General features: G+C 45.7%; 1 protein-coding gene across 1 annotated transcript; it reads left to right on the top strand.

The window, feature by feature from the left end:
* Positions 1-11,349: 11,349 nt before the first annotated feature.
* Positions 11,350-22,876, top strand: LOC129155806 (uncharacterized). The gene is made up of 2 exons (XM_070549148.1): positions 11,350-11,618; positions 20,954-22,876. The coding sequence occupies exons 1-2, from the start codon at positions 11,557-11,559 to the stop codon at positions 22,662-22,664; spliced, it is 1,773 nt and encodes a 590-aa protein (XP_070405249.1). The 5' UTR covers positions 11,350-11,556; the 3' UTR covers positions 22,665-22,876.
* The last annotated feature ends 1,387 nt before the right edge of the window (positions 22,877-24,263 follow it).

Here is a 24,263-nt window from a genome sequence, read left to right on the forward strand (position 1 = left end):
CGGGCCTGGTGTCACTTTAAAGAAGTAGTCCAGTTACACATTTGTGGGCTTATAACTTGGCTTCTGAATGTCCTAGAGAGATCAGGTTTGTTTTAATGTACTCCAACCAACAGCCCCTACAACCACAAAAAGGAATGGAGTCATTAGCACTTATGCTTTTTAAATGGCACCCAGAATTATGTTGCACGAAGCACAATTTCACATCATTCTGGGTTCATTTGTGTGAAAACAAGGTCCAATCAGGCTGAAACGTTACAGGAAGGTAGAATCTATTGAGTTGTAAGTGATCTGAACGTTTCATGATGATAGCACTTTCCTAAGGAGGTCAAACCATGTCCCAAAGGTCACCGGATCTGGTGTCAATTTAAAGAAGTAGTCCAGTTACACATTTGTGGGCTTATAACTTGGCTTCTGAATGTCCAAGAGAGATCAGGTTTGTTTTAGTATACTCCAATCAACAGCCCCTACAACCACAAAAAGGAATGGAGTTATTAGCACTTATGCTTTTTAAATGGCACCCAGAATTATGTTGCACGAAGCACAATTTCACATCATTCTGGGTTCATTTGTGTGAAAACAAGGTCCAATCAGGCTGAAACGTTACAGGAAGGTAGAATCTATTGAGTTGTAAGTGATTTGAACATTTCATGATGATAGCACTTTCCTAAGGGGGTCAAACCATGTCCCAAAGGTCACCGGATCTGGTGTCAATTTAAAGAAGTAGTCCAGTTACACATTTGTGGGCTTATAACTTGGCTTCTGAATGTCCTAGAGAGATCAGGTTTGTTTTAGTGTACTCCAATCAAAAGCCCCTACAACCACAAAAAGGAATGGAGTCATTAGCACTTATGGTTTGTAAATGGCACCCAGAATTATGTTGCACGAAGCACAATTTCACATCATTCTGGGTCCATTTGTGTGAAAACAAGGTCCAATAAGGCTGAAACGCTACAAGAAGGTAGAATCTATTGAGTTGTAAGTGATCTGAACGTTTCAAGATGATCGCACATTCCTATAGGGGGTAAAACCATGTCCCAAAGGTCACCGGGCCTGGTGTCACTTTAAAGAAGTAGTCCAGTTACACCTTTGTGGGCTTATAACTTGGCTTCTGAATGTCCTAGAGAGGTTAGGTTTGTTTTAGTGTACTCCAATCAACAGCCCCTACAACCACAAAAAGGAATGGAGTCATTAGCACTTATGGTTTGTAAATGGCACCCAGAATTATGTTGCACGAAGCACAATTTCACATCATTCTGGGTCCATTTGTTTGAAAACAAGGTCCAATCAGGCTGAAACGTTACAGGAAGTTAGAATCTATTGAGTTGTAAGTGATCTGAACGTTTCATGATGATAGCACTTTCCTAAGGGGGTCAAACCATGACCCAAATGTCACCGGATCTTGTGTCAATTTAAAGAAGTAGTCCAGTTACATATTTGTGGGCTTATAACTTGGCTTCTGAATGTACTAGAGAGGTCAGGTTTGTTTTAGTGTACTCCAATCAACAGCCCCTACAACCACAAAAAGGAATGGAGTCATTAGCACTTATGGTTTGTAAATGGCACCCAGAATTATGTTGCACGAAGCACAATTTCACATCATTCTGGGTCCATTTGTGTGAAAACAAGGTCCAATCAGGCTGAAACGTTACAGGAAGTTAGAATCTATTGAGTTGTAAGTGATCTGAACGTTTCATGATGATAGCACTTTCCTAAGGGGGTCAAACCATGTCCCAAAGGTCATCGGATCTGGTGTCAATTTAAAGAAGTAGTCCAGTTACACATTTGTGGGCTTATAACTTGGCTTCTGAATGTCCTAGAGAGATCAGGTTTGTTTTAATGTACTCCAATCAACAGCCCCTACAACCACAAAAAGGAATGGAGTCATTAGCACTTATGGTTTGTAAGTGGCGCCCAGAATTATGTTGCACGAAGCACATTTCACATCATTCTGGGTCCATTTGTGTGAAAACAAGGTCCAATCCGGCTGAAACGCTACAAGAAGGTAGAATCTATTGAGTTGTAAGTGATCTGAACGTTTCAAGATGATCGCACATTCCTATAGGGGGTCAAACCATGTCCCAAAGGTCACCGGGCCAAGTGTCACTTTAAAGAAGTAGTCCAGTTACACCTTTGTGGGCTTATAACTTGGCTTCTGAATGTCCTAGAGAGGTTAGGTTTGTTTTAGTGTACTCCAATCAACAGCCCCTACAACCACAAAAAGGAATGGAGTCATTAGCACTTATGGTTTGTAAATGGCACCCAGAATTATGTTGCACGAAGCACAATTTCACATCATTCTGGGTCCATTTGTGTGAAAACAAGGTCCAATCAGGCTGAAACGTTACAAGAAGGTAGAGTCTATTGAGTTGTAAGTGATCTGAACGTTTCATGATGATCGCACATTCCTATAAGGGGTCAAACCATGTCCCAAAGGTCACCGGATCTGGTGTCAATTTAAAGAAGTAGTCCAGTTACACATTTGTGGGCTTATAACTTGGCTTCTGAATGTCCTAGAGAGATCAGGTTTGTTTTAGTGTACTCCAATCAAAAGCCCCTACAACCACAAAAAGGAATGGAGTCATTAGCACTTATTGTTTGTAAATGGCACCCAGAATTATGTTGCACGAAGAACAATTTCACATCATTCTGGGTCCATTTGTGTGAAAACAAGGTCCAATCAGGCTGAAATGTTACAGGAAGGTAGAATCGATTGAGTTGTAAGTGATCTGAACGTTTCATGATGATAGCACTTTCCTAAGGAGGTCAAACCATGTCCCAAAGGTCACCGGATCTGGTGTCAATTTAAAGAAGTAGTCCAGTTACACATTTGTGGGCTTATAACTTGGCTTCTGAATGTCCAAGAGAGATCAGGTTTGTTTTAGTATACTCCAATCAACAGCCCCTACAACCACAAAAAGGAATGGAGTCATTAGCACTTATGCTTTTTAAATGGCACCCAGAATTATGTTGCACGAAGCACAATTTCACATCATTCTGGGTTCATTTGTGTGAAAACAAGGTCCAATCAGGCTGAAACGTTACAGGAAGGTAGAATCTATTGAGTTGTAAGTGATCTGAACGTTTCATGATGATAGCACTTTCCTAAGGGGGTCAAACCATGTCCCAAAGGTCACCGGATCTGGTGTCAATTTAAAGAAGTAGTCCAGTTACACATTTGTGGGCTAATAACTTGGCTTCTGAATGTCCTAGAGAGATCAGGTTTGTTTTAGTGTACTCCAATCAAAAGCCCCTACAACCACAAAAAGGAATGGAGTCATTAGCACTTATGGTTTGTAAATGGCACCCAGAATTATGTTGCACGAAGCACAATTTCACATCATTCTGGGTTCATTTGTGTGAAAACAAGGTCCAATCAGGCTGAAACGTTACAGGAAGGTAGAATCAATTGAGTTGTAAGTGATCTGAACGTTTCATGGTGATAGCACTTTCCTAAGGGGGTCAAACCATGTCCCAAAGGTCACCGGATCTGGTGTCAATTTAAAGAAGTAGTCCAGTTACACATTTGTGGGCTAATAACTTGGCTTCTGAATGTCCTAGAGCGATCAGGTTTGTTTTAGTTTACTCCAACCAACAGCCCCTACAATCACAAAAAGGAATGGAGTCATTAGCACTTATGGTTTTTAAATGGCACCCAGAATTATGTTGCACGAAGCACAATTTCACATCATTCTGGGTTCATTTGTGTGAAAACAAGGTCCAATCAGGCTGAAACGTTACAGGAAGGTACAATCTATTGAGTTGTAAGTTATCTGAACGTTTCATGATGATAGCACTTTCGTAAGGGGGTCAAACCATGTCCCAAAGGTCACCGGATCTGGTGTCAATTTAAAGAAGTAGTCCTGTTACACATTTGTGGGCTTATAACTTGGCTTCTGAATGTCCTAGAGAGATCAGGTTTGTTGTAATGTACTCCAATCAACAGCCCCTACAACCACAAAAAGGAATGGAGTCATTAGCACTTATGATTTGTAAATGGCACCCAGAAATATGTTGCACAAAGCACAATTTCACATCATTCTGGGTTCATTTTTGTGAAAACAAGGTCCAATCAGGCTGAAATGTTACAGGAAGGTAGAATCTATTGAGTTGTAAGTGATCTGAACGTTTCATGATGATAGCACTTTCCTAAGGGGGTCAAACCATGTCTCAAATGTCACCGGATCTGGTGTCAATTTAAAGAAGTAGTCCAGTTACATATTTGTGGGCTTATAACTTGGCTTCTGAATGTCCTAGAGAGATCAGGTTTGTTTTAGTGTACTCCAATCAACAGCCCCTACAACCACAAAAAGGAATGGAGTCATTAGCACTTATGGTTTGTAAATGGCACCCAGAATTATGTTGCACGAAGCACAATTTCACTTCATTCTGGGTCCATTTGTGTGAAAACAAGGTCCAATCAGGCTGAAACGCTACAAGAAGGTAGAATCTATTGAGTTGTAAGTGATCTGAACGTTTCAAGATGATCGTACATTCCTATAGGGGGTCAAACCATGTCCCAAAGGTCACCGGGCCTGGTGTCACTTTAAAGAAGTAGTCCAGTTACATCTTTGTGGGCTTATAACTTGGCTTCTGAATGTCCTAGACAGGTTAGGTTTGTTTTAGTGTACTCCAATCAACAGCCCCTACAACCACAAAAAGGAATGGAGTCATTAGCATTTATGGTTTGTAAATGGCACCCAGAATTATGTTGCACGAAGCACAATTTCACATCATTCTGGGGTCATTTGTGTGAAAACAAGGTCCAATCAGGCTGAAACGTTACAAGAAGGTAGAATCTATTGAGTTGTAAGTGATCTGAACATTTCATGATGATCGCACATTCCTATAGGGGGTCAAACCATGTCCCAAAGGTCACCGGGCCTGGTGTCACTTTAAAGAAGTAGTCCAGTTACACATTTGTGGGCTTATAACTTGGCTTCTGAATGTCCTAGAGAGATCAGGTTTGTTTTAGTGTACTCCAATCAAAAGCCCCTACAACCACAAAAAGGAATGGAGTCATTAGCACTTATGGTTTGTAAATGGCACCCAGAATTATGTTGCACGAAGCACAATTTCACATCATTCTGGGTCCATTTGTGTGAAAACAAGGTCCAATCAGGCTGAAACGTTACAAGAAGGTAGAATCTATTGAGTTGTAAGTGATCTGAACGTTTCATGATGATCGCACAATCCTATAGGGGGTCAAACCATGTCCCAAAGGTCACCGGATCTGGTGTCACTTTAAAGAAGTAGTCCAGTTACACCTTTGTGGGCTTATAACTTGGCTTCTGAATGTCCTAGAGAGATCAGGTTTGTTTTAGTGTACTCCAATCAAAAGCCCCTACAACCACAAAAAGGAATGGAGTCATTAGCACTTATTGTTTGTAAATGGCACCCAGAATTATGTTGCACGAAGCACCATTTCACATCATTCTGGGTCCATTTGTGTGAAAACAAGGTCCAATCAGGCTGAAACGTTACAGGAAGGTAGAATCTATTGAGTTGTAAGTGATCTGAACGTTTCATGATGATAGCACTTTCCTAAGGAGGTCAAACCATGTCCCAAAGGTCACCGGATCTGGTGTCAATTTAAAGAAGTAGTCCAGTTACACATTTGTGGGCTTATAACTTGGCTTCTGAATGTCCAAGAGAGATCAGGTTTGTTTTAGTATACTCCAATAAACAGCCCCGACAACCACAAAAAGGAATGGAGTCATTAGCACTTATGCTTTTTAAATGGCACCCAGAATTATGTTGCACGAAGCACAATTTCACATCATTCTGGGTTCATTTGTGTGAAAACAAGGTCCAATCAGGCTGAAACGTTACAGGAAGGTAGAATCTATTGAGTTGTAAGTGATTTGAACGTTTCATGATGATAGCACTTTCCTAAGGGGGTCAAACCATGTCCCGAAGGTCACCGGATCTGGTGTCAATTTAAAGAAGTAGTCCAGTTACACATATGTGGGCTTATAACTTGGCTTCTGAATGTCCTAGAGAGATCAGGTTTGTTTTAGTGTACTCCAATCAAAAGCCCCTACAACCACAAAAAGGAATGGAGTCATTAGCACTTATGGTTTGTAAATGGCACCCAGAATTATGTTGCACGAAGCACAATTTCACATCATTCTGGGTCCATTTGTGTGAAAACAAGGTCCAATAAGGCTGAAACGCTACAAGAAGGTAGAATCTATTAAGTTGTAAGTGATCTGAACGTTTCAAGATGATCGCACATTCCTATAGGGGGTCAAACCATGTCCCAAAGGTCACCGGATCTGGTGTCAATTTAAAGAAGTAGTCCAGTTACACATTTGTGGGCTTATAACTTGGCTTCTGAATGTCCTAGAGAGATCAGGTTTGTTTTAGTGTACTCCAATCAAAAGCCCACTACAACCACAAAAAGGAATGGAGTCATTAGCACTTATTGTTTGTAAATGGCACCCAGAATTATGTTGCACGAAGCACAATTTCACATCATTCTGGGTCCATTTGTGTGAAAACAAGGTCCAATCAGGCTGAAATGTTACAGGAAGGTAGAATCTATTGAGTTGTAAGTGATCTGAACGTTTCATGATGATAGCACTTTCCTATGGAGGTCAAACCATGTCCCAAAGGTCACCGGATCTGGTGTCAATTTAAAGAAGTAGTCCAGTTACACATTTGTGGGCTTATAACTTGGCTTCTGAATGTCCAAGAGAGATCAGGTTTGTTTTAGTATACTCCAATCAACAGCCCCTACAACCACAAAAAGGAATGGAGTCATTAGCACTTATGCTTTTTAAATGGCACCCAGAATTATGTTGCACGAAGCACAATTTCAGTTCATTCTGGGTTCATTTGTGTGAAAACAAGGTCCAATCAGGCTGAAACGTTACAGGAAGGTAGAATCTATTGAGTTGTAAGTGATTTGAACGTTTCATGATGATAACACTTTCCTAAGGGGGTCAAACCATGTCCCAAAGGTCACCGGATCTGGTGTCAATTTAAAGAAGTAGTCCAGTTACACATTTGTGGGCTTATAACTTGGCTTCTGAATGTCCTAGAGAGATCAGGTTTGTTTTAGTGTACTCCAATCAAAAGCCCCTACAACCACAAAAAGGAATGGAGTCATTAGCACTTATGGTTTGTAAATGGCACCCAGAATTATGTTGCACGAAGCACAATTTCACATCATTCTGGGTCCATTTGTGTGAAAACAAGGTCCAATAAGGCTGAAACGCTACAAGAAGGTAGAATCTATTGAGTTGTAAGTGATCTGAACGTTTCAAGATGATCGCACATTCCTATAGGGGGTCAAACCATGTCCCAAAGGTCACCGGATCTGGTGTCAATTTAAAGAAGTAGTCCAGTTAGACATTTGTGGGCTTATAACTTGGCTTCTGAATGTCCTAGAGAGATCAGGTTTGTTTTAGTGTACTCCAATCAAAAGCCCCTACAACCACAAAAAGGAATGGAGTCATTAGCACTTAGTGTTTGTAAATGGCACCCAGAATTATGTTGCACAAAGCACAATTTCACATCATTCTGGGTCCATTTGTGTGAAAACAAGGTCCAATCAGGCTGAAACGTTACAAGAAGGTAGAATCTATTGAGTTGTAAGTGATCTGAACGTTTCATGATGATCGCACATTCCTATAGGGGGTCAAACCATGTCCCAAAGGTCACCGGGCCTGGTGTCACTTTAAATAAGTAGTCCAGTTACACATTTGTGGGCTTATAACTTGGCTTCTGAATGTCCTAGAGAGATCAGGTTTGTTTTAATGTACTCCAACCAACAGCCCCTAAAACCACAAAAAGGAATGGAGTCATTAGCACTTATGCTTTTTAAATGGCACCCAGAATTATGTTGCACGAAGCACAATCTCACATCATTGTGGGTTCATTTGTGTGAAAACAAGGTCCAATCAGGCTGAAACGTTACAGGAAGGTAGAATCTATTGAGTTGTAAGTGATCTGAACGTTTCATGATGATAGCACTTTCCTAAGGAGGTCAAACCATGTCCCAAAGGTCACCGGATCTGGTGTCAATTTAAAGAAGTAGTCCAGTTACACATTTGTGGGCTGATAACTTGGCTTCTGAATGTCCAAGAGAGATCAGGTTTGTTTTAGTATACTCCAATCAACAGCCCCTACAACCACAAAAAGGAATGGAGTCATTAGCACTTATGCTTTTTAAATGGCACCCAGAATTATGTTGCACGAAGCACAATTTCACATCATTCTGGGTTCATTTGTGTGAAAACAAGGTCCAATCAGGCTGAAACGTTACAGGAAGGTAGAATCTATTGAGTTGTAAGTGATTTGAACGTTTCATGATGATAGCACTTTCCTAAGGGGGTCAAACCATGTCCCAAAGGTCACCGGATCTGGTGTCAATTTAAAGAAGTAGTCCAGTTACACATTTGTGGGCTTATAACTTGGCTTCTGAATGTCCTAGAGAGATCAGGTTTGTTTTAGTGTACTCCAATCAAAAGCCCCTACAACCACAAAAAGGAATGGAGTCATTAGCACTTATGGTTTGTAAATGGCACCCAGAATTATGTTGCACGAAGCACAATTTCACATCATTCTGGGTCCATTTGTGTGAAAACAAGGTCCATTAAGGCTGAAACGCTACAAGAAGGTAGAATCTATTGAGTTGTAAGTGATCTGAACGTTTCAAGATGATCGCACATTCCTATAGGGGGTCAAACCATGTCCCAAAGGTCACCGGATCTGGTGTCAATTTAAAGAAGTAGTCCAGTTAGACATTTGTGGGCTTATAACTTGGCTTCTGAATGTCCTAGAGAGATCAGGTTTGTTTTAGTGTACTCCAATCAAAAACCCCTACAACCACAAAAAGGAATGGAGTCATTAGCACTTATTGTTTGTAAATGGCACCCAGAATTATGTTGCACGAAGCACAATTTCACATCATTCTGGGTCCATTTGTGTGAAAACAAGGTCCAATCAGGCTGAAACGTTACAAGAAGGTAGAATCTATTGAGTTGTAAGTGATCTGAACGTTTCATGATGATCGCACATTCCTATAGGGGGTCAAACCATGTCCCAAAGGTCACCGGGCCTGGTGTCACTTTAAATAAGTAGTCCAGTTACACATTTGTGGGCTTATAACTTGGCTTCTGAATGTCCTAGAGAGATCAGGTTTGTTTTAATGTACTCCAACCAACAGCCCCTACAACCACAAAAAGGAATGGAGTCATTAGCACTTATGCTTTTTAAATGGCACCCAGAATTATGTTGCACGAAGCACAATTTCACATCATTCTGGGTTCATTTGTGTGAAAACAAGGTCCAATCAGGCTGAAACGTTACAGGAAGGTAGAATCTATTGAGTTGTAAGTGATCTGAACGTTTCATGATGATAGCACTTTCCTAAGGAGGTCAAACCATGTCCCAAAGGTCACCGGATCTGGTGTCAATTTAAAGAAGTAGTCCAGTTACACATTTGTGGGCTTATAACTTGGCTTCTGAATGTCCTAGAGAGATCAGGTTTGTTTTAGTGTACTCCAATCAAAAGCCCCTACAACCACAAAAAGGAATGGAGTCATTAGCACTTATGGTTTGTAAATGTCACCCAGAATTATGTTGCACGATGCACAATTTCACATCATTCTGGGTCCATTTGTGTGAAAACAAGGTCCAATAAGGCTGAAACGCTACAAGAAGGTAGAATCTATTGAGTTGTAAGTGATCTGAACGTTTCAAGATGATCGCACATTCCTATAGGGGGTAAAACCATGTCCCAAAGGTCACCGGGCCTGGTGTCACTTTAAAGAAGTAGTCCAGTTACACCTTTGTGGGCTTATAACTTGGCTTCTGAATGTCCTAGAGAGGTTAGGTTTGTTTTAGTGTACTCCAATCAACAGCCCCTACAACCACAAAAAGGAATGGAGTCATTAGCACTTATGGTTTGTAGATGGCACCCAGAATTATGTTGCACGAAGCACAATCTCACATCATTCTGGGTCCATTTGTGTGAAAACAAGGTCCAATCAGGCTGAAACGTTACAGGAAGTTAGAATCTATTGAGTTGTAAGTGATCTGAACATTTCATGATGATAGCACTTTCCTAAGGGGGTCAAACCATGTCCCAAATGTCATCGGATCTGGTGTCAATTTAAAGAAGTAGTCCAGTTACACATTTGTGGGCTTATAACTTGGCTTCTGAATGTCCTAGAGAGATCAGGTTTGTTTTAATGTACTCCAATCAACAGCCCCTACAACCACAAAAAGGAATGGAGTCATTAGCACTTATGGTTTGTAAGTGGCACCCAGAATTATGTTGCACGAAGCACAATTTCACATCATTCTGGGTCCATTTGTGTGAAAACAAGGTCCAATCCGGCTGAAACGCTACAAGAAGGTAGAATCTATTGAGTTGTAAGTGATCTGAACGTTTCAAGATGATCGCACATTCCTATAGGGGGTCAAACCATGTCCCAAAGGTCACCGGGCCAAGTGTCACTTTAAAGAAGTAGTCCAGTTACACCTTTGTGGGCTTATAACTTGGCTTCTGAATGTCCTAGAGAGGTTAGGTTTGTTTTAGTGTACTCCAATCAACAGCCCCTACAACCACAAAAAGGAATGGAGTCATTAGCACTTATGGTTTGTAAATGGCACCCAGAATTATGTTGCACGAAACACAATTTCACATCATTCTGGGTCCATTTGTGTGAAAACAAGGTCCAATCAGGCTGAAACGTTACAAGAAGGTAGAATCTATTGAGTTGTAAGTGATCTGAACGTTTCATGATGATCGCACATTCCTATAAGGGGTCAAACCATGTCCCAAAGGTCACCGGATCTGGTGTCAATTTAAAGAAGTAGTCCAGTTACACATTTGTGGGCTTATAACTTGGCTTCTGAATGTCCTAGAGAGATCAGGTTTGTTTTAGTGTACTCCAATCAAAAGCCCCTACAACCACAAAAAGGAATGGAGTCATTAGCACTTATTGTTTGTAAATGGCACCCAGAATTATGTTGCACAAAGAACAATTTCACATCATTCTGGGTCCATTTGTGTGAAAACAAGGTCCAATAAGGCTGAAATGTTACAGGAAGTTAGAATCGATTGAGTTGTAAGTGATCTGAACGTTTCATGATGATAGCACTTTCCTAAGGAGGTCAAACCATGTCCCAAAGGTCACCGGATCTGGTGTCAATTGTTGAGGGTCTGACCTCATGAGGAAATTACTATGCAGTGATTTTCTCCAAAATGACTGTGCTTAAATTGCTCTGAAAAGCAAATAATCACATCAGCGCCAAGAAACTTCATTTCCCATGATGCTTTGCACACGGAAGCATTGTGATGACGTCACCGCCTAGTACCAGAAACACGCTCTGCGCATGTGCGGGAAGCCGTGGAGCTTTTCCCGCGAACTAAGACCATAAATCTTCAGCAGAGACAAAGAAACCTCGTTCTTTTGCCCAGGATACCTGGCGGTGAGGACACGCTTGTCGAACGCTCCGACTTCTTTGAGCACGCGGAAGCTCTAAGAGCCAAGTTGAGCCCACGGGACCGCTGATCTGCTCGTTTCTGCTCCCCTCCAGCTGATGTTTGAGGACACAGAACCAGCGGAGGGAAACAACAACTCCATCCAGCTCTCAGAAACGCTGTAAGTTGTCAAACTCAGCCCAAAAGGAACTTCGTTTTCTTTGTGTCCAGCCGTGGAGAAACACTCGTGGAGCCAAACAACGGAGAAAGCATCAAACCGGCGGATGATGCTGAAAACTGCGGAGAAACACGGAGAACCGTCAAATCAAAAGGGGGAGGGACGCCTCGCTCTTTTGGTGATCAGAAAACTCATTTTTCTCTCATTCTTTTCTTCTCCCGTTTCCTCTATAGTCCAGAATAAGCAATAAAACCGCGCTATTGCTTAAAAAAAGTAGCTTCGTGTTTTCCTCTTTCGTTCCAAATTCGTCCTTCGGGTCATTTTGAAAGAATAAACTGCTTATTAATCATTGTTTGGTATCTTTAAATGTTCGGCCATGGCCAGGCTGATAAACTAAGGATATTAACTCGTGATTAATCTTTTGTGTTGTTGCATGATCCTTTGAAATGTTTTGAGTGATTTAAGGTTAAGTTACTACTGATTCTAAGTGCTTTGGAAGTTAAAGTGCAAGTTGCCACCCACACTTTAGCCAGACAAAGGAGTCAGCCATCTTGTATTCAAGACTCCATTTTGAATCCATACACACGCACACACACTACTCCTTTGTGAGAACAAAGGACCCCATTCATACATCCTACATACACACAAAACACCTTGAACATTATTTTGAATATACATCCTTTTATTATATCACATGGTTATTATTCATTTATGCCACTGTTTATTCATTTGACAAATTGTTAATTAAACGTTATAAAATTCAGATTTTCGTCTCCAGTAGCTTTGTTGTGTCGAAGAGAAGTCTCTGCTCCAAGGATTCTACGAACTTCAAGAAAGACTGATAAGAGTTTTGGATTCAATTTTTCCCCGGTTAAAGGGGAATGGTGCCCCGTATATCTAAGAATATCTTAATTAATTAATAAATCAGTAAATATTCCCATATTTACAGAATTTATTGAAGAATCCAAAAGTAAGTTGAAGCTTACTAATTGTTCGCTCCTAATAACCCCAACATTTTATTGGTGCGGCCGTGTGAGGCTTGGATACACAGAGATTTCTATCCGGCACAAACAAACAAATAAATCCAAAGAGCTTGAATTAAAAATAATCAGTTGTTCAGCCTTGAACCAGCAACAGAGTGGTGCTGATTTCGCTGAGCAGGAAGCTGCATCGAACTCTCACCAGTAACTCAGTGCTTCTTTAAAGGCAACGTGTAAATTAATTCTGGTTGACCTTTTAGGTTAAAAATTCAGTTTTTCCTTAAAGGTGCAATGTGTAATTAATTCTGGCTAACCTTTTAGGTTAAAATTCAGCTTTTCCTTAAAGGTGCAACGTGTAATTAATTCTGGCTAACCTTTTAGGTTAAAATTCAGTTCCTCATTAAAGGTGCAGCGTGTAAGTAATTCTGACTAACCCTTTTAGGCTAAAATTAACTGCTAATTTAGCGACTTTAACTCACAGTGGCTATTGTAACTAACTGAAACCTTCACTCAAAGACTGATAACACCTTGTTTGCTAATATTCTGAAGGAATAACTAGCATATTTAACACTGCAAGTGTTGTAAGACGTTGCTACGGCAACGCACCAGCTTTTGCTAAAATACTGAAAGGAATAGTATTTTAGGCGTTAGTCACGGCATTCCGTGCAATCTTAAAACGCTAAAACCTGTGCGCACAAAGGTTAATTTAGTGTTTTTCTGCTACAAAGCTAGCAGTTGCTGCCAAAGGTGCAGCCTTGAGCTATCTGCAGAAGCTCTACTAGGCTATTTTTGGTTCGGTTGTTAAAATGGAGGGACAGAGTAGTGAACTGACCAACTCCCAGCAACCAGGTGGCGCTGCGGCCCACGACTATGAACCTGGCCTACTTTCTGGACAAATATTGTCCAAACTGGTCGCGGTTGCTCGAGAACCCGACTACCCTTCTAGGGATTTCACTGAAGAACAGCGTAGCGACGAGCTAGAAGCTGTAATTGATCAAATAGAAAACCCGGATGGTACAAAACCAATCCAGGTTCACTTAGCTAAGTTAGCCCTGATCCTCTATCAGAGAGAACTCCAACATGATCGAGAGATCATGAAGCTCCAGAGCATGCTAGCTGAAAGGCAGCAAAATGGAAGGCAGAAGGATGACGAGGAGGAAGCCAGCACCGATTCTGGGGAAGATGGGGAGAAGACCCCGCCCCCTTCTGCTGATGACAACAGACAGTGGGAAGGGGGGGAACACCGTGACTCTGAGGCTGAGCCAGAGTGCTCTCCCACACCGGTACGAAAGCAAGCCGGCAAAGCCAACCAGGGTCCGCCCAGGACGATCGCCAAAGACCAATTGGTTTCCTCCACCCAAGGTAGCGAGGGACCGCCGTCCCGCCGTAAAGGTAGGCTACCTCCTGATACGGCTCCATACGATAATCAACAGTATGTGGTGTGGGACTATCTGGACGGACGCACGCCGCAGGGGAGAGATGAAGCTTATCTGTCCCAACCTTCGGCCCCGTTCCCTACACACACTATAGGGCATTCAGGACCATCTAGGGGCCGAGGGCAGTTCGCCCTCGAACCCCAGGTTGGACCACCACCCTCATCGTCACGGCCTTCTCAATCTGTGAGAAGTCGACCAGCTGAGCGGCACCTCTATTTAGACCGCTCCCCCAGTCCACGAAGGGTGCAAGGTGCCGGCTGGGGTTATGCACAAGCCCAAGCTGCACCTCAACCATCTACCCATCCTAGCTACTCCGGTATTCGGCTTGCCGATAACCAGCTGCAGGACAAAGCATCATACGCCAGTCCGTACCCGGACAGAGCGTATTACGCAGAAGCCCCAGTTGAAAGACGCAGGCTGCACTTCGCAGACGTGCTCCGGGAGGAGGACCTCCCAAGACACCCACGTGACGTGCCAGCAGCCCGCCACAACATGCCGGACCCCGATTTGGGCCCCAGGAGTCAACATTGGGAGCCCAGAGCACACCAGCGATATCCAGCACTCTCTGAGACAGACCGTGGGTCAGAGTCAGAGGATGACGCGCCGTACCGTGAGTCAGGGCTCCGTGTACGTCAAATTGAATCGCTAGCTAAAGACGTAGAACGTTTTGATCCTAACACCAATGAATCCAATGTCGACGATTATCTCAGGGAGATAGAACGTTGTCTGCTTGATCTTCCAGCACCCTCTTCAAGGGAAAAGCTCAAGCTAATTTGGAAAACCACATCTAGAACGGTGCACGGTTTCATGGAAACTCTACCATCTGACATTCGAGATCGGTACTCCTCGCTCTGCCGAGCGTTGAGAGATGAATACGCCACGTATGCAGACTCTGCGTCAGCTACAATGGGGGCCTTCTCCATCAAACACGGGAGGAACGAACCCCCCAGAGAGTATTATCGCCGACTCAAAAGTGCTTATTTCCAAGGTCGAAACGGCCCTGGGCTCGAGGAAGACCCTGCCTTCAGATCCCTGTTCATTCACAACCTGCACGAGTGTGTTCGCTCCGAAGTCTCAATGTATTGTCGGATGAAAAAACTGACAACTCAGGAGATTAGGAGATACGCTCAACAGGCTTGGGAAGCCGGCGGAAAGCCCCAAAAGCCTGACGCACGTCACCGCGTCATGCACCTAGCTCCCGACGCCGAGCCGCGTTTGGAGCTCGAAGGCACAGAAGCTCCACCCACTAAGCCAAAATCTGCTAAACCTAGACCTGTTAAACCGCGAGAGCAGTCCCAATCTCCTCAACAGGGGAAGGGGGGTGCTGATTGGCCGCCTAGGTCTGGACAATCAGACAGGAAGTGGCCCATCCAAAACCAACGGCAGGCAGGTCGGAACAGTGGAAGGTTTAAGGAGCGCCGCCCACAGGTAGGTCCCGAACACAAGTCCGCAGGTGAGTACTTGACCAAAGCCGACCTCCAGGAGATGTTTCAGCAGTTCCTAGCTAAACAGAAGGAACAGCTGAGATCTGCAGAAGAGACCCCTGCACCAAAGTCTTCTTCTAAGAAGCCAGACCCAGAGCCAACGTCCGCATGACTAGGCGTGGCTCAACCTCCCAGCGTGGCCAGGACCTACCTGATCAGCTGGGGGAACACTACTGATAGATCACAGGAGTCTCCTGAAATCTACCCCCCAGAGAAACCTGATACTAAATTTCTGAAGTTCCTTGGTGACTTAACAAACCATGATCATGCTCGCCGTTTGTACTGTAGCACCAACGTAGGTGGGTGCATACAGGTTGATGCTCTGCTGGATACCGGCTCAGAAATCACCCTGATGTGCTCCACATTGTTCCATCGCGTGTCTGACACCATGCGGTCGCTCGGGAAACCAGTCCAGGTTGAACCTTGTGACCTGAAAATCACCAGCTACACCCAGACCCGGGAGTGTATCACTCACCGGGCGTGGCTGGACATCACCTTCCAAGACATGACTCTGGTTCACCCGTTTTATGTCTGCCAGCTAGACACTGAACCACTTCTCGTTGGTCAGGACCTGCTTGAACGTCTAGCTCCCCTCATCGACTGCCAGAAGGGTCAACTGTGGGCCCAGGTGGACACACCTAAGCCCTGGAACCCAGATAGCAGCCGACCATCCTCCATTCTTGAAGTCAGCATAAGTGAGCCGCAAAACCCTTGTTCCAAGGTCATGCCCCTCCCTACGGCTCCCACAGACGATGACCGCCTGCAAAGGCACGAAACCGCTCCTGGAACTCCGCTCCGCGCACATTCATCTTTTCTCTGCTCGCTGAAGAACGTCAGCCTGCAGCCATATGCACCACACATAGTTGGTGGTCTTACCATCAACTGCACCCACATCTCAGATGCTCGCCTTGCTCTTTGGTCGGAAAAGTCAGCCATCAGCCAGCAGATGTTTGAACACCTGCGTCAGAAGGACCCCCTTCTGGTCAGTGTGACACGTAGCCATCGGCTCTTGTCACCTACTTGGCCGCAGAGGCTCCTGAAAGCGCCAGAGGTCTGCTCTCTGACTATCCAACTTGGAGCAAGACAGCTCACACATACATTCAGCATCATACCACAGCTTGATCCACCTGCACTCATTGGAGCAGATCTGCTGGTTCGACTCGGTGCCCAGCTGGACACTTGCAATCAAGTCCTTTGGGCCCGAGCCACACCATCCTCTGAGCCTCGCTCAGAAGGCCCTGAACACTTGCTGTCCGGACAGACCATTCCACAGGCCTGCCGTGCAGTGGTTGAGGCCAGCACGGTTCTGCCCCCACTGGTCAAAGGAGTGCCTGTTCGTCTGACTCTGATGAAGCATCAGAAGCTGCCAGGCACACAGGCCTTCTTCCAGCCATCACCACACTTCTTGGAGCTCAACTTAGCCGTCTGTGGCACGCCACTCTTGGAGCTGAACAATCGTTCTGCCTACTTGTTGGTCGAAAATCCGACCCGGAGTCCTATCCACATGCCGGCAGGAAAGCCCTTGGGCATGCTGATAGATAGCTCATTCCATGACTTCGAACTGTCAGTCCCCGTGATCGGACAACTTCCTTTGTTCTTGAACGACAGACAGGTTGGTGTAGACACATTCAGTACTTTCCCTTCACAAATGATTACCATCAAGCGGCATGAAGCCCTTCCTGAGGAACCCATTTGCAGTGCAACCTTAGATACTGACGGTGGTCAGTGTCTAACGGTTTTTGCAATAAATACTCAACCCTCTGAGTCACCGGCTGAAAGCCCGGAACACCAGAGACCCTCCTCCTCTGAACCTTATGACGGCTTCGAGGCCGAAGTCAGCCAGCAGCTTGACAAAGCGGATGCGCTGGAGTCAGAGGAGCAGAGAGCAGAGCTTAGAAGCCTGTTCTATGAGTTTCAGTCCGTCTTATCCAGGGACTCCCTGGACTGTGGACTCACAAACCTGCATGCGGTTCGCATTCCAACGAACCCGAATGCCCCTCCTACTTTTGTACGTCAGTACAAGATTCCCCTCGCTGCTTATGAGTCGATCCAAGAGATCCTCGATCAGCTGAAGGAGAAAAACATCATCAGAGAGTGTAACTCCACTTACAACTCTCCCATCTGGCCGGTTCTGAAACCGACTGGGAAATGGTGTCTCACCATAGACTATCGTGCACTGAACAAACAAGTACCTCTCTCCAGGTGGCCTATGATCCATTTAGATCAGGAGCTAGCCAGAGTCAGAGATGCTCGTTTCTTCTCTACGGTTGACGTAGCCAACGGCTTCTGGACCATGAAGGTTGAGCCGGCGGACCAGTATAAACTGGCTTTCTCCTTTGGAAATCGCCAATATACTTGGAACCGCTGCCCCTTTGGCTACTCTAACTCACCTGCCGAGTTCAACATCTTCCTCCACAAAGCCATGTCAGATGCTGCTTCCAGAGGGAACCTCATATATGTCGATGACATCTTGATGAGGAGTCGAACCTTCGAGGAGCACCTGGCCGAACTCCGTCACGTGCTGCAACAGCTCGCTGACGCCGGAGCTAAATTGGCGATTCTCAAGGGACAGTGGTGTCGAACCAAAGTGGAGTATGTTGGACTGCTGGTTGGCCCTAATGGAGTCGAGCCCCAAGCGGGACGCATTAGAGCCATTCAGGACATCAAAGCCCCAGCTAATCTGACTGAACTCAGGAGCTTCCTCGGAGTCTGCAACTACTCCAGACAGTTCATTGAGGAGTACGCTGAAACAGCGAGGCCCCTCACTGAGCTGCTTCGGAACGACACACCTTTCGTGTGGGACAGACCCCAAGAACTCTCCTTCCAGTTCCTAAAACAGAAGTTGGCGTCCGCACCCTGTCTGGCTTACCCAGACAAGGATAAAGAGTTCTACATAGAGGCTACTTTCTCCTCTCACTGCCTGAGCGCTGCTTTGAAGCAGAAACACGATCAGGACATGAGAGTTGTGGCATACGCCAGCAAGCCTCTGAGCAAGGTGGAACTCCAATTCTCAGACTGCGAGAGAGCTCTCCTCTCTACAGTCTGGGCCGTCGAACACTTTCGTAGTTACATCGGTGGACAGAAAGTGATCATTGAAACGTGTCATCAGCCCGTCACCTTCCTAAACAGCCAGCGACTTCGCGAAGGAAGAGTGTCAAACAGCCGCATTGCGACGTGGATGATGGTGCTCCAAGGATACAACATTGAGGTCAAGTATGGTCAGAACACCAAGCTAGCGCTAGGACAAGGGCTAGCAGGCTGCCAGCACTGTGACTCTGACTCCGTCATGGGCCCCCTGGACACACCTGCCGCAGTCTACCCAACCGCATCCAATCATCGCTACTTTGATGAGAATGTTTGCCAAGGGCTTCCGAAAGTTTACACTGATGGATGCTCCTACCTTCACGAAGGCCAGCTCCGTGCTGGGGTTGGAGTCGTTTGGGTGGACTGTGACACTAAGCAACCAAATCACTACCTGTTGGGCCAAAAGTCTAGTCAGTACGCCGAAATTGCTGCAGTGTTGATAACCCTCCAGCAGGCGGCAGCCTTGGACATCACTCAAATCGTCCTTTGCTCTGATTCAAACTACGCTAGACACAGCTTCATTTCTCACTTCCCCATGTGGAAGGAGAACCACATGAAAAACGCCAGGAACAGAGACGTGAAACACTCGGAGTTATTCCTAGCGTGTGATCTGCTCACCACTGAGAAAGGCATAATGGTCTACTGGAAAAAGGTCAAAGGTCACTCCAGGACCCTAGGTCCGGAGAAAGATGGTAATGACGAAGCAGACCGCCTTGCTAAGCTCGGTGCTGACCAGGGAACCTGCTGGGAATTCAAAGACGAGTGGCTTCCACCCAAGGCCGTTCACGAGGTCTGCGCGATTACTCGTCGCCATGCTAGCCAGGCAGACGAACCTCGGACCGTTGAGGTACCCGTGTTTCTAGGCAGAAAACCACAGGACGCGGACCTAGTCACCATGCAGGAACAAGATCCTGACCTGAAGCTCATCCGCGAGCTTCTCCAAAAGGGCCCGATGTCTAAACAACCATCACCACCTATTGGTGCAAGCCAAGATTTGGTAACCCTGCATCGTCAACTCGCGCATCTGAAACTACAAAACGATTTGTTAGTTTACATACGTGACGATCACAGCCCGCCGCGCTGGGTTGTTCCACTCGACCACAGAGGAGTGATGCTTGCCTACGCCCACGACACTCCGGTTGGAGGTCACCGCGGAGCAAAAGCTACCCTCGCATCACTGACAGAAGTAGCATATTGGCCGTCGATGTCCAAGGACGTACACAGCTATGTCCAAGGCTGCCTCATCTGTGCCCAGTTTCAACCCTCCCAGCCGCTTGCTAGAGCACCACTGCAACGCAGGGGAATAACCTTCCCTTGGTCCCACCTGCAGATCGACTGGGTTGGACCGGTTCCCAAATCGGCAAGAGGAAACAAATATATGCTAACTGTAACTTGCAGTTTCACAAAGTGGGTGGAGTGCCTTCCAGCGCCAAACGATACAGCCGTCACAACCGCTGTACTGCTGATTAACCACGTTTTCAGTCGATGGGGACTTCCACTCTGCATTGACTCTGACCGAGGAACTCATTTCACATCCAGTGTAATGACGTCCCTGTTTGAACTTTTGGGAGTGGAAGTGAGATTCCACCTCCCCTATCACCCACAGTCATCCGGACAGGTCGAACGGATGAACCGCACGGTCGTCTCTATGCTCAAAAAGTACGTCTGCTCCACTGGGAAGGACTGGGACGTCAAGCTCCCTCTGGTCCTGATGGCCATACGGTCCACTCCACAGCGATCCACGGGGGTTACGCCCTTTGAGATGATGACCGGCAGACTGATGACTCTACCACTGCACCTCCTGTATCACCCAGAGGATGTCAGTGTTGCCACTGCCTATACCGCTCATCAGTATGTGGCAGACTTGAAAACACACCTCAGAGCTACGTTCGCGCACGCTCAGAAGAAACTGGAGACCAACGTAGAAGGCGCTAAAGCCTACTACGACCAAAAGACAACCAGCCGCGAATACGAGGTGGGTGACAAAGTATTCTACTTTCGGTTCGCCCAACCGGCACGCAAAGCTAAGAAGTTCCTGCCCTGCTGGTCAGGACCATTTGAGATCGTGGCAAAACTCTCTCCAGTTGCATACAGGTTACGCATCACCAAAGCGAGACAGGAGCCTGTCTACAAATGGGTGCATGCAAACCAAATCAAACCCTACGTCAAACCGTCCCCGCGGGTACAGAGACCAGACTCCCCGCAGGAGGTAGACGTAGTCGCTATATAGTTCTATGCATGGAAATGGAAAAGTGGGGGAAGTGCACGTTTAACCCACTAACATGTACTAACCGACAAAGAACCAAGCCCCCCCCCGCCGTTCTTTTCACTAACCACGAGTCTCTCCATTACAGGATGGAGTTCCTCTGGATCTTCTGCATCCTCTTTGGATCAACGGCAGCCACTCCATCAGCCATCATTAAACCGGGACCACCAACCGGGATGGTCCTCCAAGACAACCCCGGATTGTTGATCACACACTGCCGCATTCATACGCAACGTATCGTTGTCCGTTTGGACCCGTGGGACGTCTATCACAAACACGTGATACCGGCCCCTCCTCCTCACAAGTCCATTATTGGTACTGTTCAACATGCCAAGCGCACCACCGCTTACATGTTGGCACAACTTCAAAAATTTATAGTCACTGAAGATGACCTCGGAGAAAATAACCGCCCAAAAAGGTTTCTAGGTGGACTCATCGCTGCGGTGTCCGCGGTGGGTTCCCTCTTTTCAGTTGGACTTTCGGCGGCTAACACAATTAGTCTTAAGACTGTCCAACGACACATTGCCGAACTCCAGGATGAGATGCCAGAGATCCAGGGGAACCTCCTCCTCCTAGACCGCAAACAGGAAGCTCTTACTAAAACCTTACAGGGTACTCTTGTAACGGTCAACCTACATTCTGCTCTGATTAATGAATCTCTACGTGCAATCAAGACTTTGTCTGACACCATACATCAGGATATTGTGTACACACGAGTGGTGAGAGATTTGATGCAGGACCTGCTCAGGGAAATTGGTTCTACTCTGGACAGCCTGGTTGAAGGTCGCATTCCTGCGTATTTGGTACCAATGGATCTGCTCAAAGATGTTTTGACTGCTGCTACTCCCTCCACTGTACACACTTCACAAATCCACCTAGCGTACAGCCTAGGCAGTGCAATTCCCATTCACGTTGATGCAGAAAAATTAGAACTCGGTTTCCTGTTAAATGTTCCCATAATTGAGACACCTCACATCTATAGGCTTAAGTCCATGCTAAACGTTGGTTTTTGGAAAAACGGTAAACATTTCCACCTTAAAACTCCGAGCTTCCTTGCTTACCAAGATGCTGATAGCAAACTCTATCTAACTCCTAACTTAGATTTATGCACAAAAACCAAAGATATTCACTGGGTGTGTCTTGGTAACCCATTTGTCCGAGACGTTGCCAATTATCAATGCGGCCTCAGGAGCGATGCGCCCCTGCAGAATTGCCAAGCTACGGTCACGTTAAAAGATGTTGACATGGATACCAGAGTGGAACGTGCAGGTGACAGATGGCTTATCAGCACCCCAGTAGACTCGGCCCTTGTAACTTATGACCAGCATAACGTTGCCACTGAGTTACAACTGCCGAACCAAACCTTTTTCCTCTCAGTTCCGCCAGGTGCAATTGTACACCTGGAAAACCTGGCACTCCATCACCTCAACCTCGAACAGCATGATTCGGAGATTGAGATCATGGACGCTTTCCAGGGTTATAACTTTACCATCGATTTAGAAATTGACCAACAATTACTGATTGAAGGAACCAAACTTGTTAAGTTCACACAAACCCCGCGTGAACTTACTTTGACGCCCATGAATAGATACCCAAGACGCTACATTGACACAGATTATACCACCTTAATCTGCACATTGGTCGCCCTGGGGATGGGATGGCTCATCACGGCCGTGATAGCTTATTCCGCCTACAGGCGTGTTAAGAAACTCCAAGATAAGATGCACTTGCTCACCTACGGTGTGCCTCGTGACCGCGTTCGGGGAGAATCCAAGCGTGAATGTACCACACCTGTCTAAAGGGGGTGAGCAACATTTTCTTTATTATTTTGTAACCCTAAGAGTAGTTCTCACTTTAGTCTACCTCACATTTTTATCTGAGTGTTGCATTATGTCACATTCTTTATAAGCTACACACTGAATGTATGACCTAAGAATGTATTTTATGAGACCTCAAGGTTGCTATGAATTTTCTTGGATGTTATATGTTTTTTTTTTTGGGTTTTCTGTATTTTTGTTTCTTACTTGGTCACATATTAACTAGTGGTTATGTGCCGGCCCAGCTCAGTCTGTCAATGACTCTGTCTGACGCACCAGCACATTGTAGTACCTCTTAGTTTTATGGTCCTTGTTTTAGCCCAAAGACTGTCCTGATCCACCCTTTGGACCAAAAAAGGGGGGAATCTTGGGACCACATAGGTCAATGCGCGTTTGCGAACTATGGACCTCGTACATCACCGCGTGCTCCATAAACTGAACTGTATGGCCGGCGGTGAGATGCCTTTGTGTCCACTCGTGGAGTTAACCGCCCACCGACCTTCCTCCTTCTACACTACTACCTCTCGCATGGACGACATCATCATTGCGTACCACCTGCGTGAGTGGCTTCTTCTCGTTATGCGCGTTGGGGACTATCCCGTTTCCTATCCTCTTTGTGCCTGACAAAGACAAAGACCAAAGGCGCCAGGATCCAAGACAAAGACCAAAGACAAAGGCGTCCAAGGAGACCAACGTCCTAAGGGACAAACCCACCTGTGCTTCCGACAATCAAGTCGACCTACGTTCATGAGGAACAAACCCATCTGTGCTTCCGACGATCGAGCTTTGGGCGCGATCCCCGAAACCAAAAGGGGGAATGTTGAGGGTCTGACCTCATGAGGAAATTACTATGCAGTGATTTTCTCCAAAATGACTGTGCTTAAATTGCTCTGAAAAGCAAATAATCACATCAGCGCCAAGAAACTTCATTTCCCATGATGCTTTGCACACGGAAGCATTGTGATGACGTCACCGCCTAGTACCAGAAACACGCTCTGCGCATGTGCGGGAAGCCGTGGAGCTTTTCCCGCGAACTAAGACCATAAATCTTCAGCAGAGACAAAGAAACCTCGTTCTTTTGCCCAGGATACCTGGCGGTGAGGACACGCTTGTCGAACGCTCCGACTTCTTTGAGCACGCGGAAGCTCTAAGAGCCAAGTTGAGCCCACGGGACCGCTGATCTGCTCGTTTCTGCTCCCCTCCAGCTGATGTTTGAGGACACAGAACCAGCGGAGGGAAACAACAACTCCATCCAGCTCTCAGAAACGCTGTAAGTTGTCAAACTCAGCCCAAAAGGAACTTCGTTTTCTTTGTGTCCAGCCGTGGAGAAACACTCGTGGAGCCAAACAACGGAGAAAGCATCAAACCGGCGGATGACGCTGAAAACTGCGGAGAAACACGGAGAACCGTCAAATCAAAAGGGGGAGGGACGCCTCGCTCTTTTGGTGATCAGAAAACTCATTTTTCTCTCATTCTTTTCTTCTCCCGTTTCCTCTATAGTCCAGAATAAGCAATAAAACCGCGCTATTGCTTAAAAAAAGTAGCTTCGTGTTTTCCTCTTTCGTTCCAAATTCGTCCTTC

This window comes from Nothobranchius furzeri, chromosome 3, assembly GCF_043380555.1.
Source record: "Nothobranchius furzeri strain GRZ-AD chromosome 3, NfurGRZ-RIMD1, whole genome shotgun sequence".
NCBI lineage: Eukaryota > Metazoa > Chordata > Actinopteri > Cyprinodontiformes > Nothobranchiidae > Nothobranchius > Nothobranchius furzeri.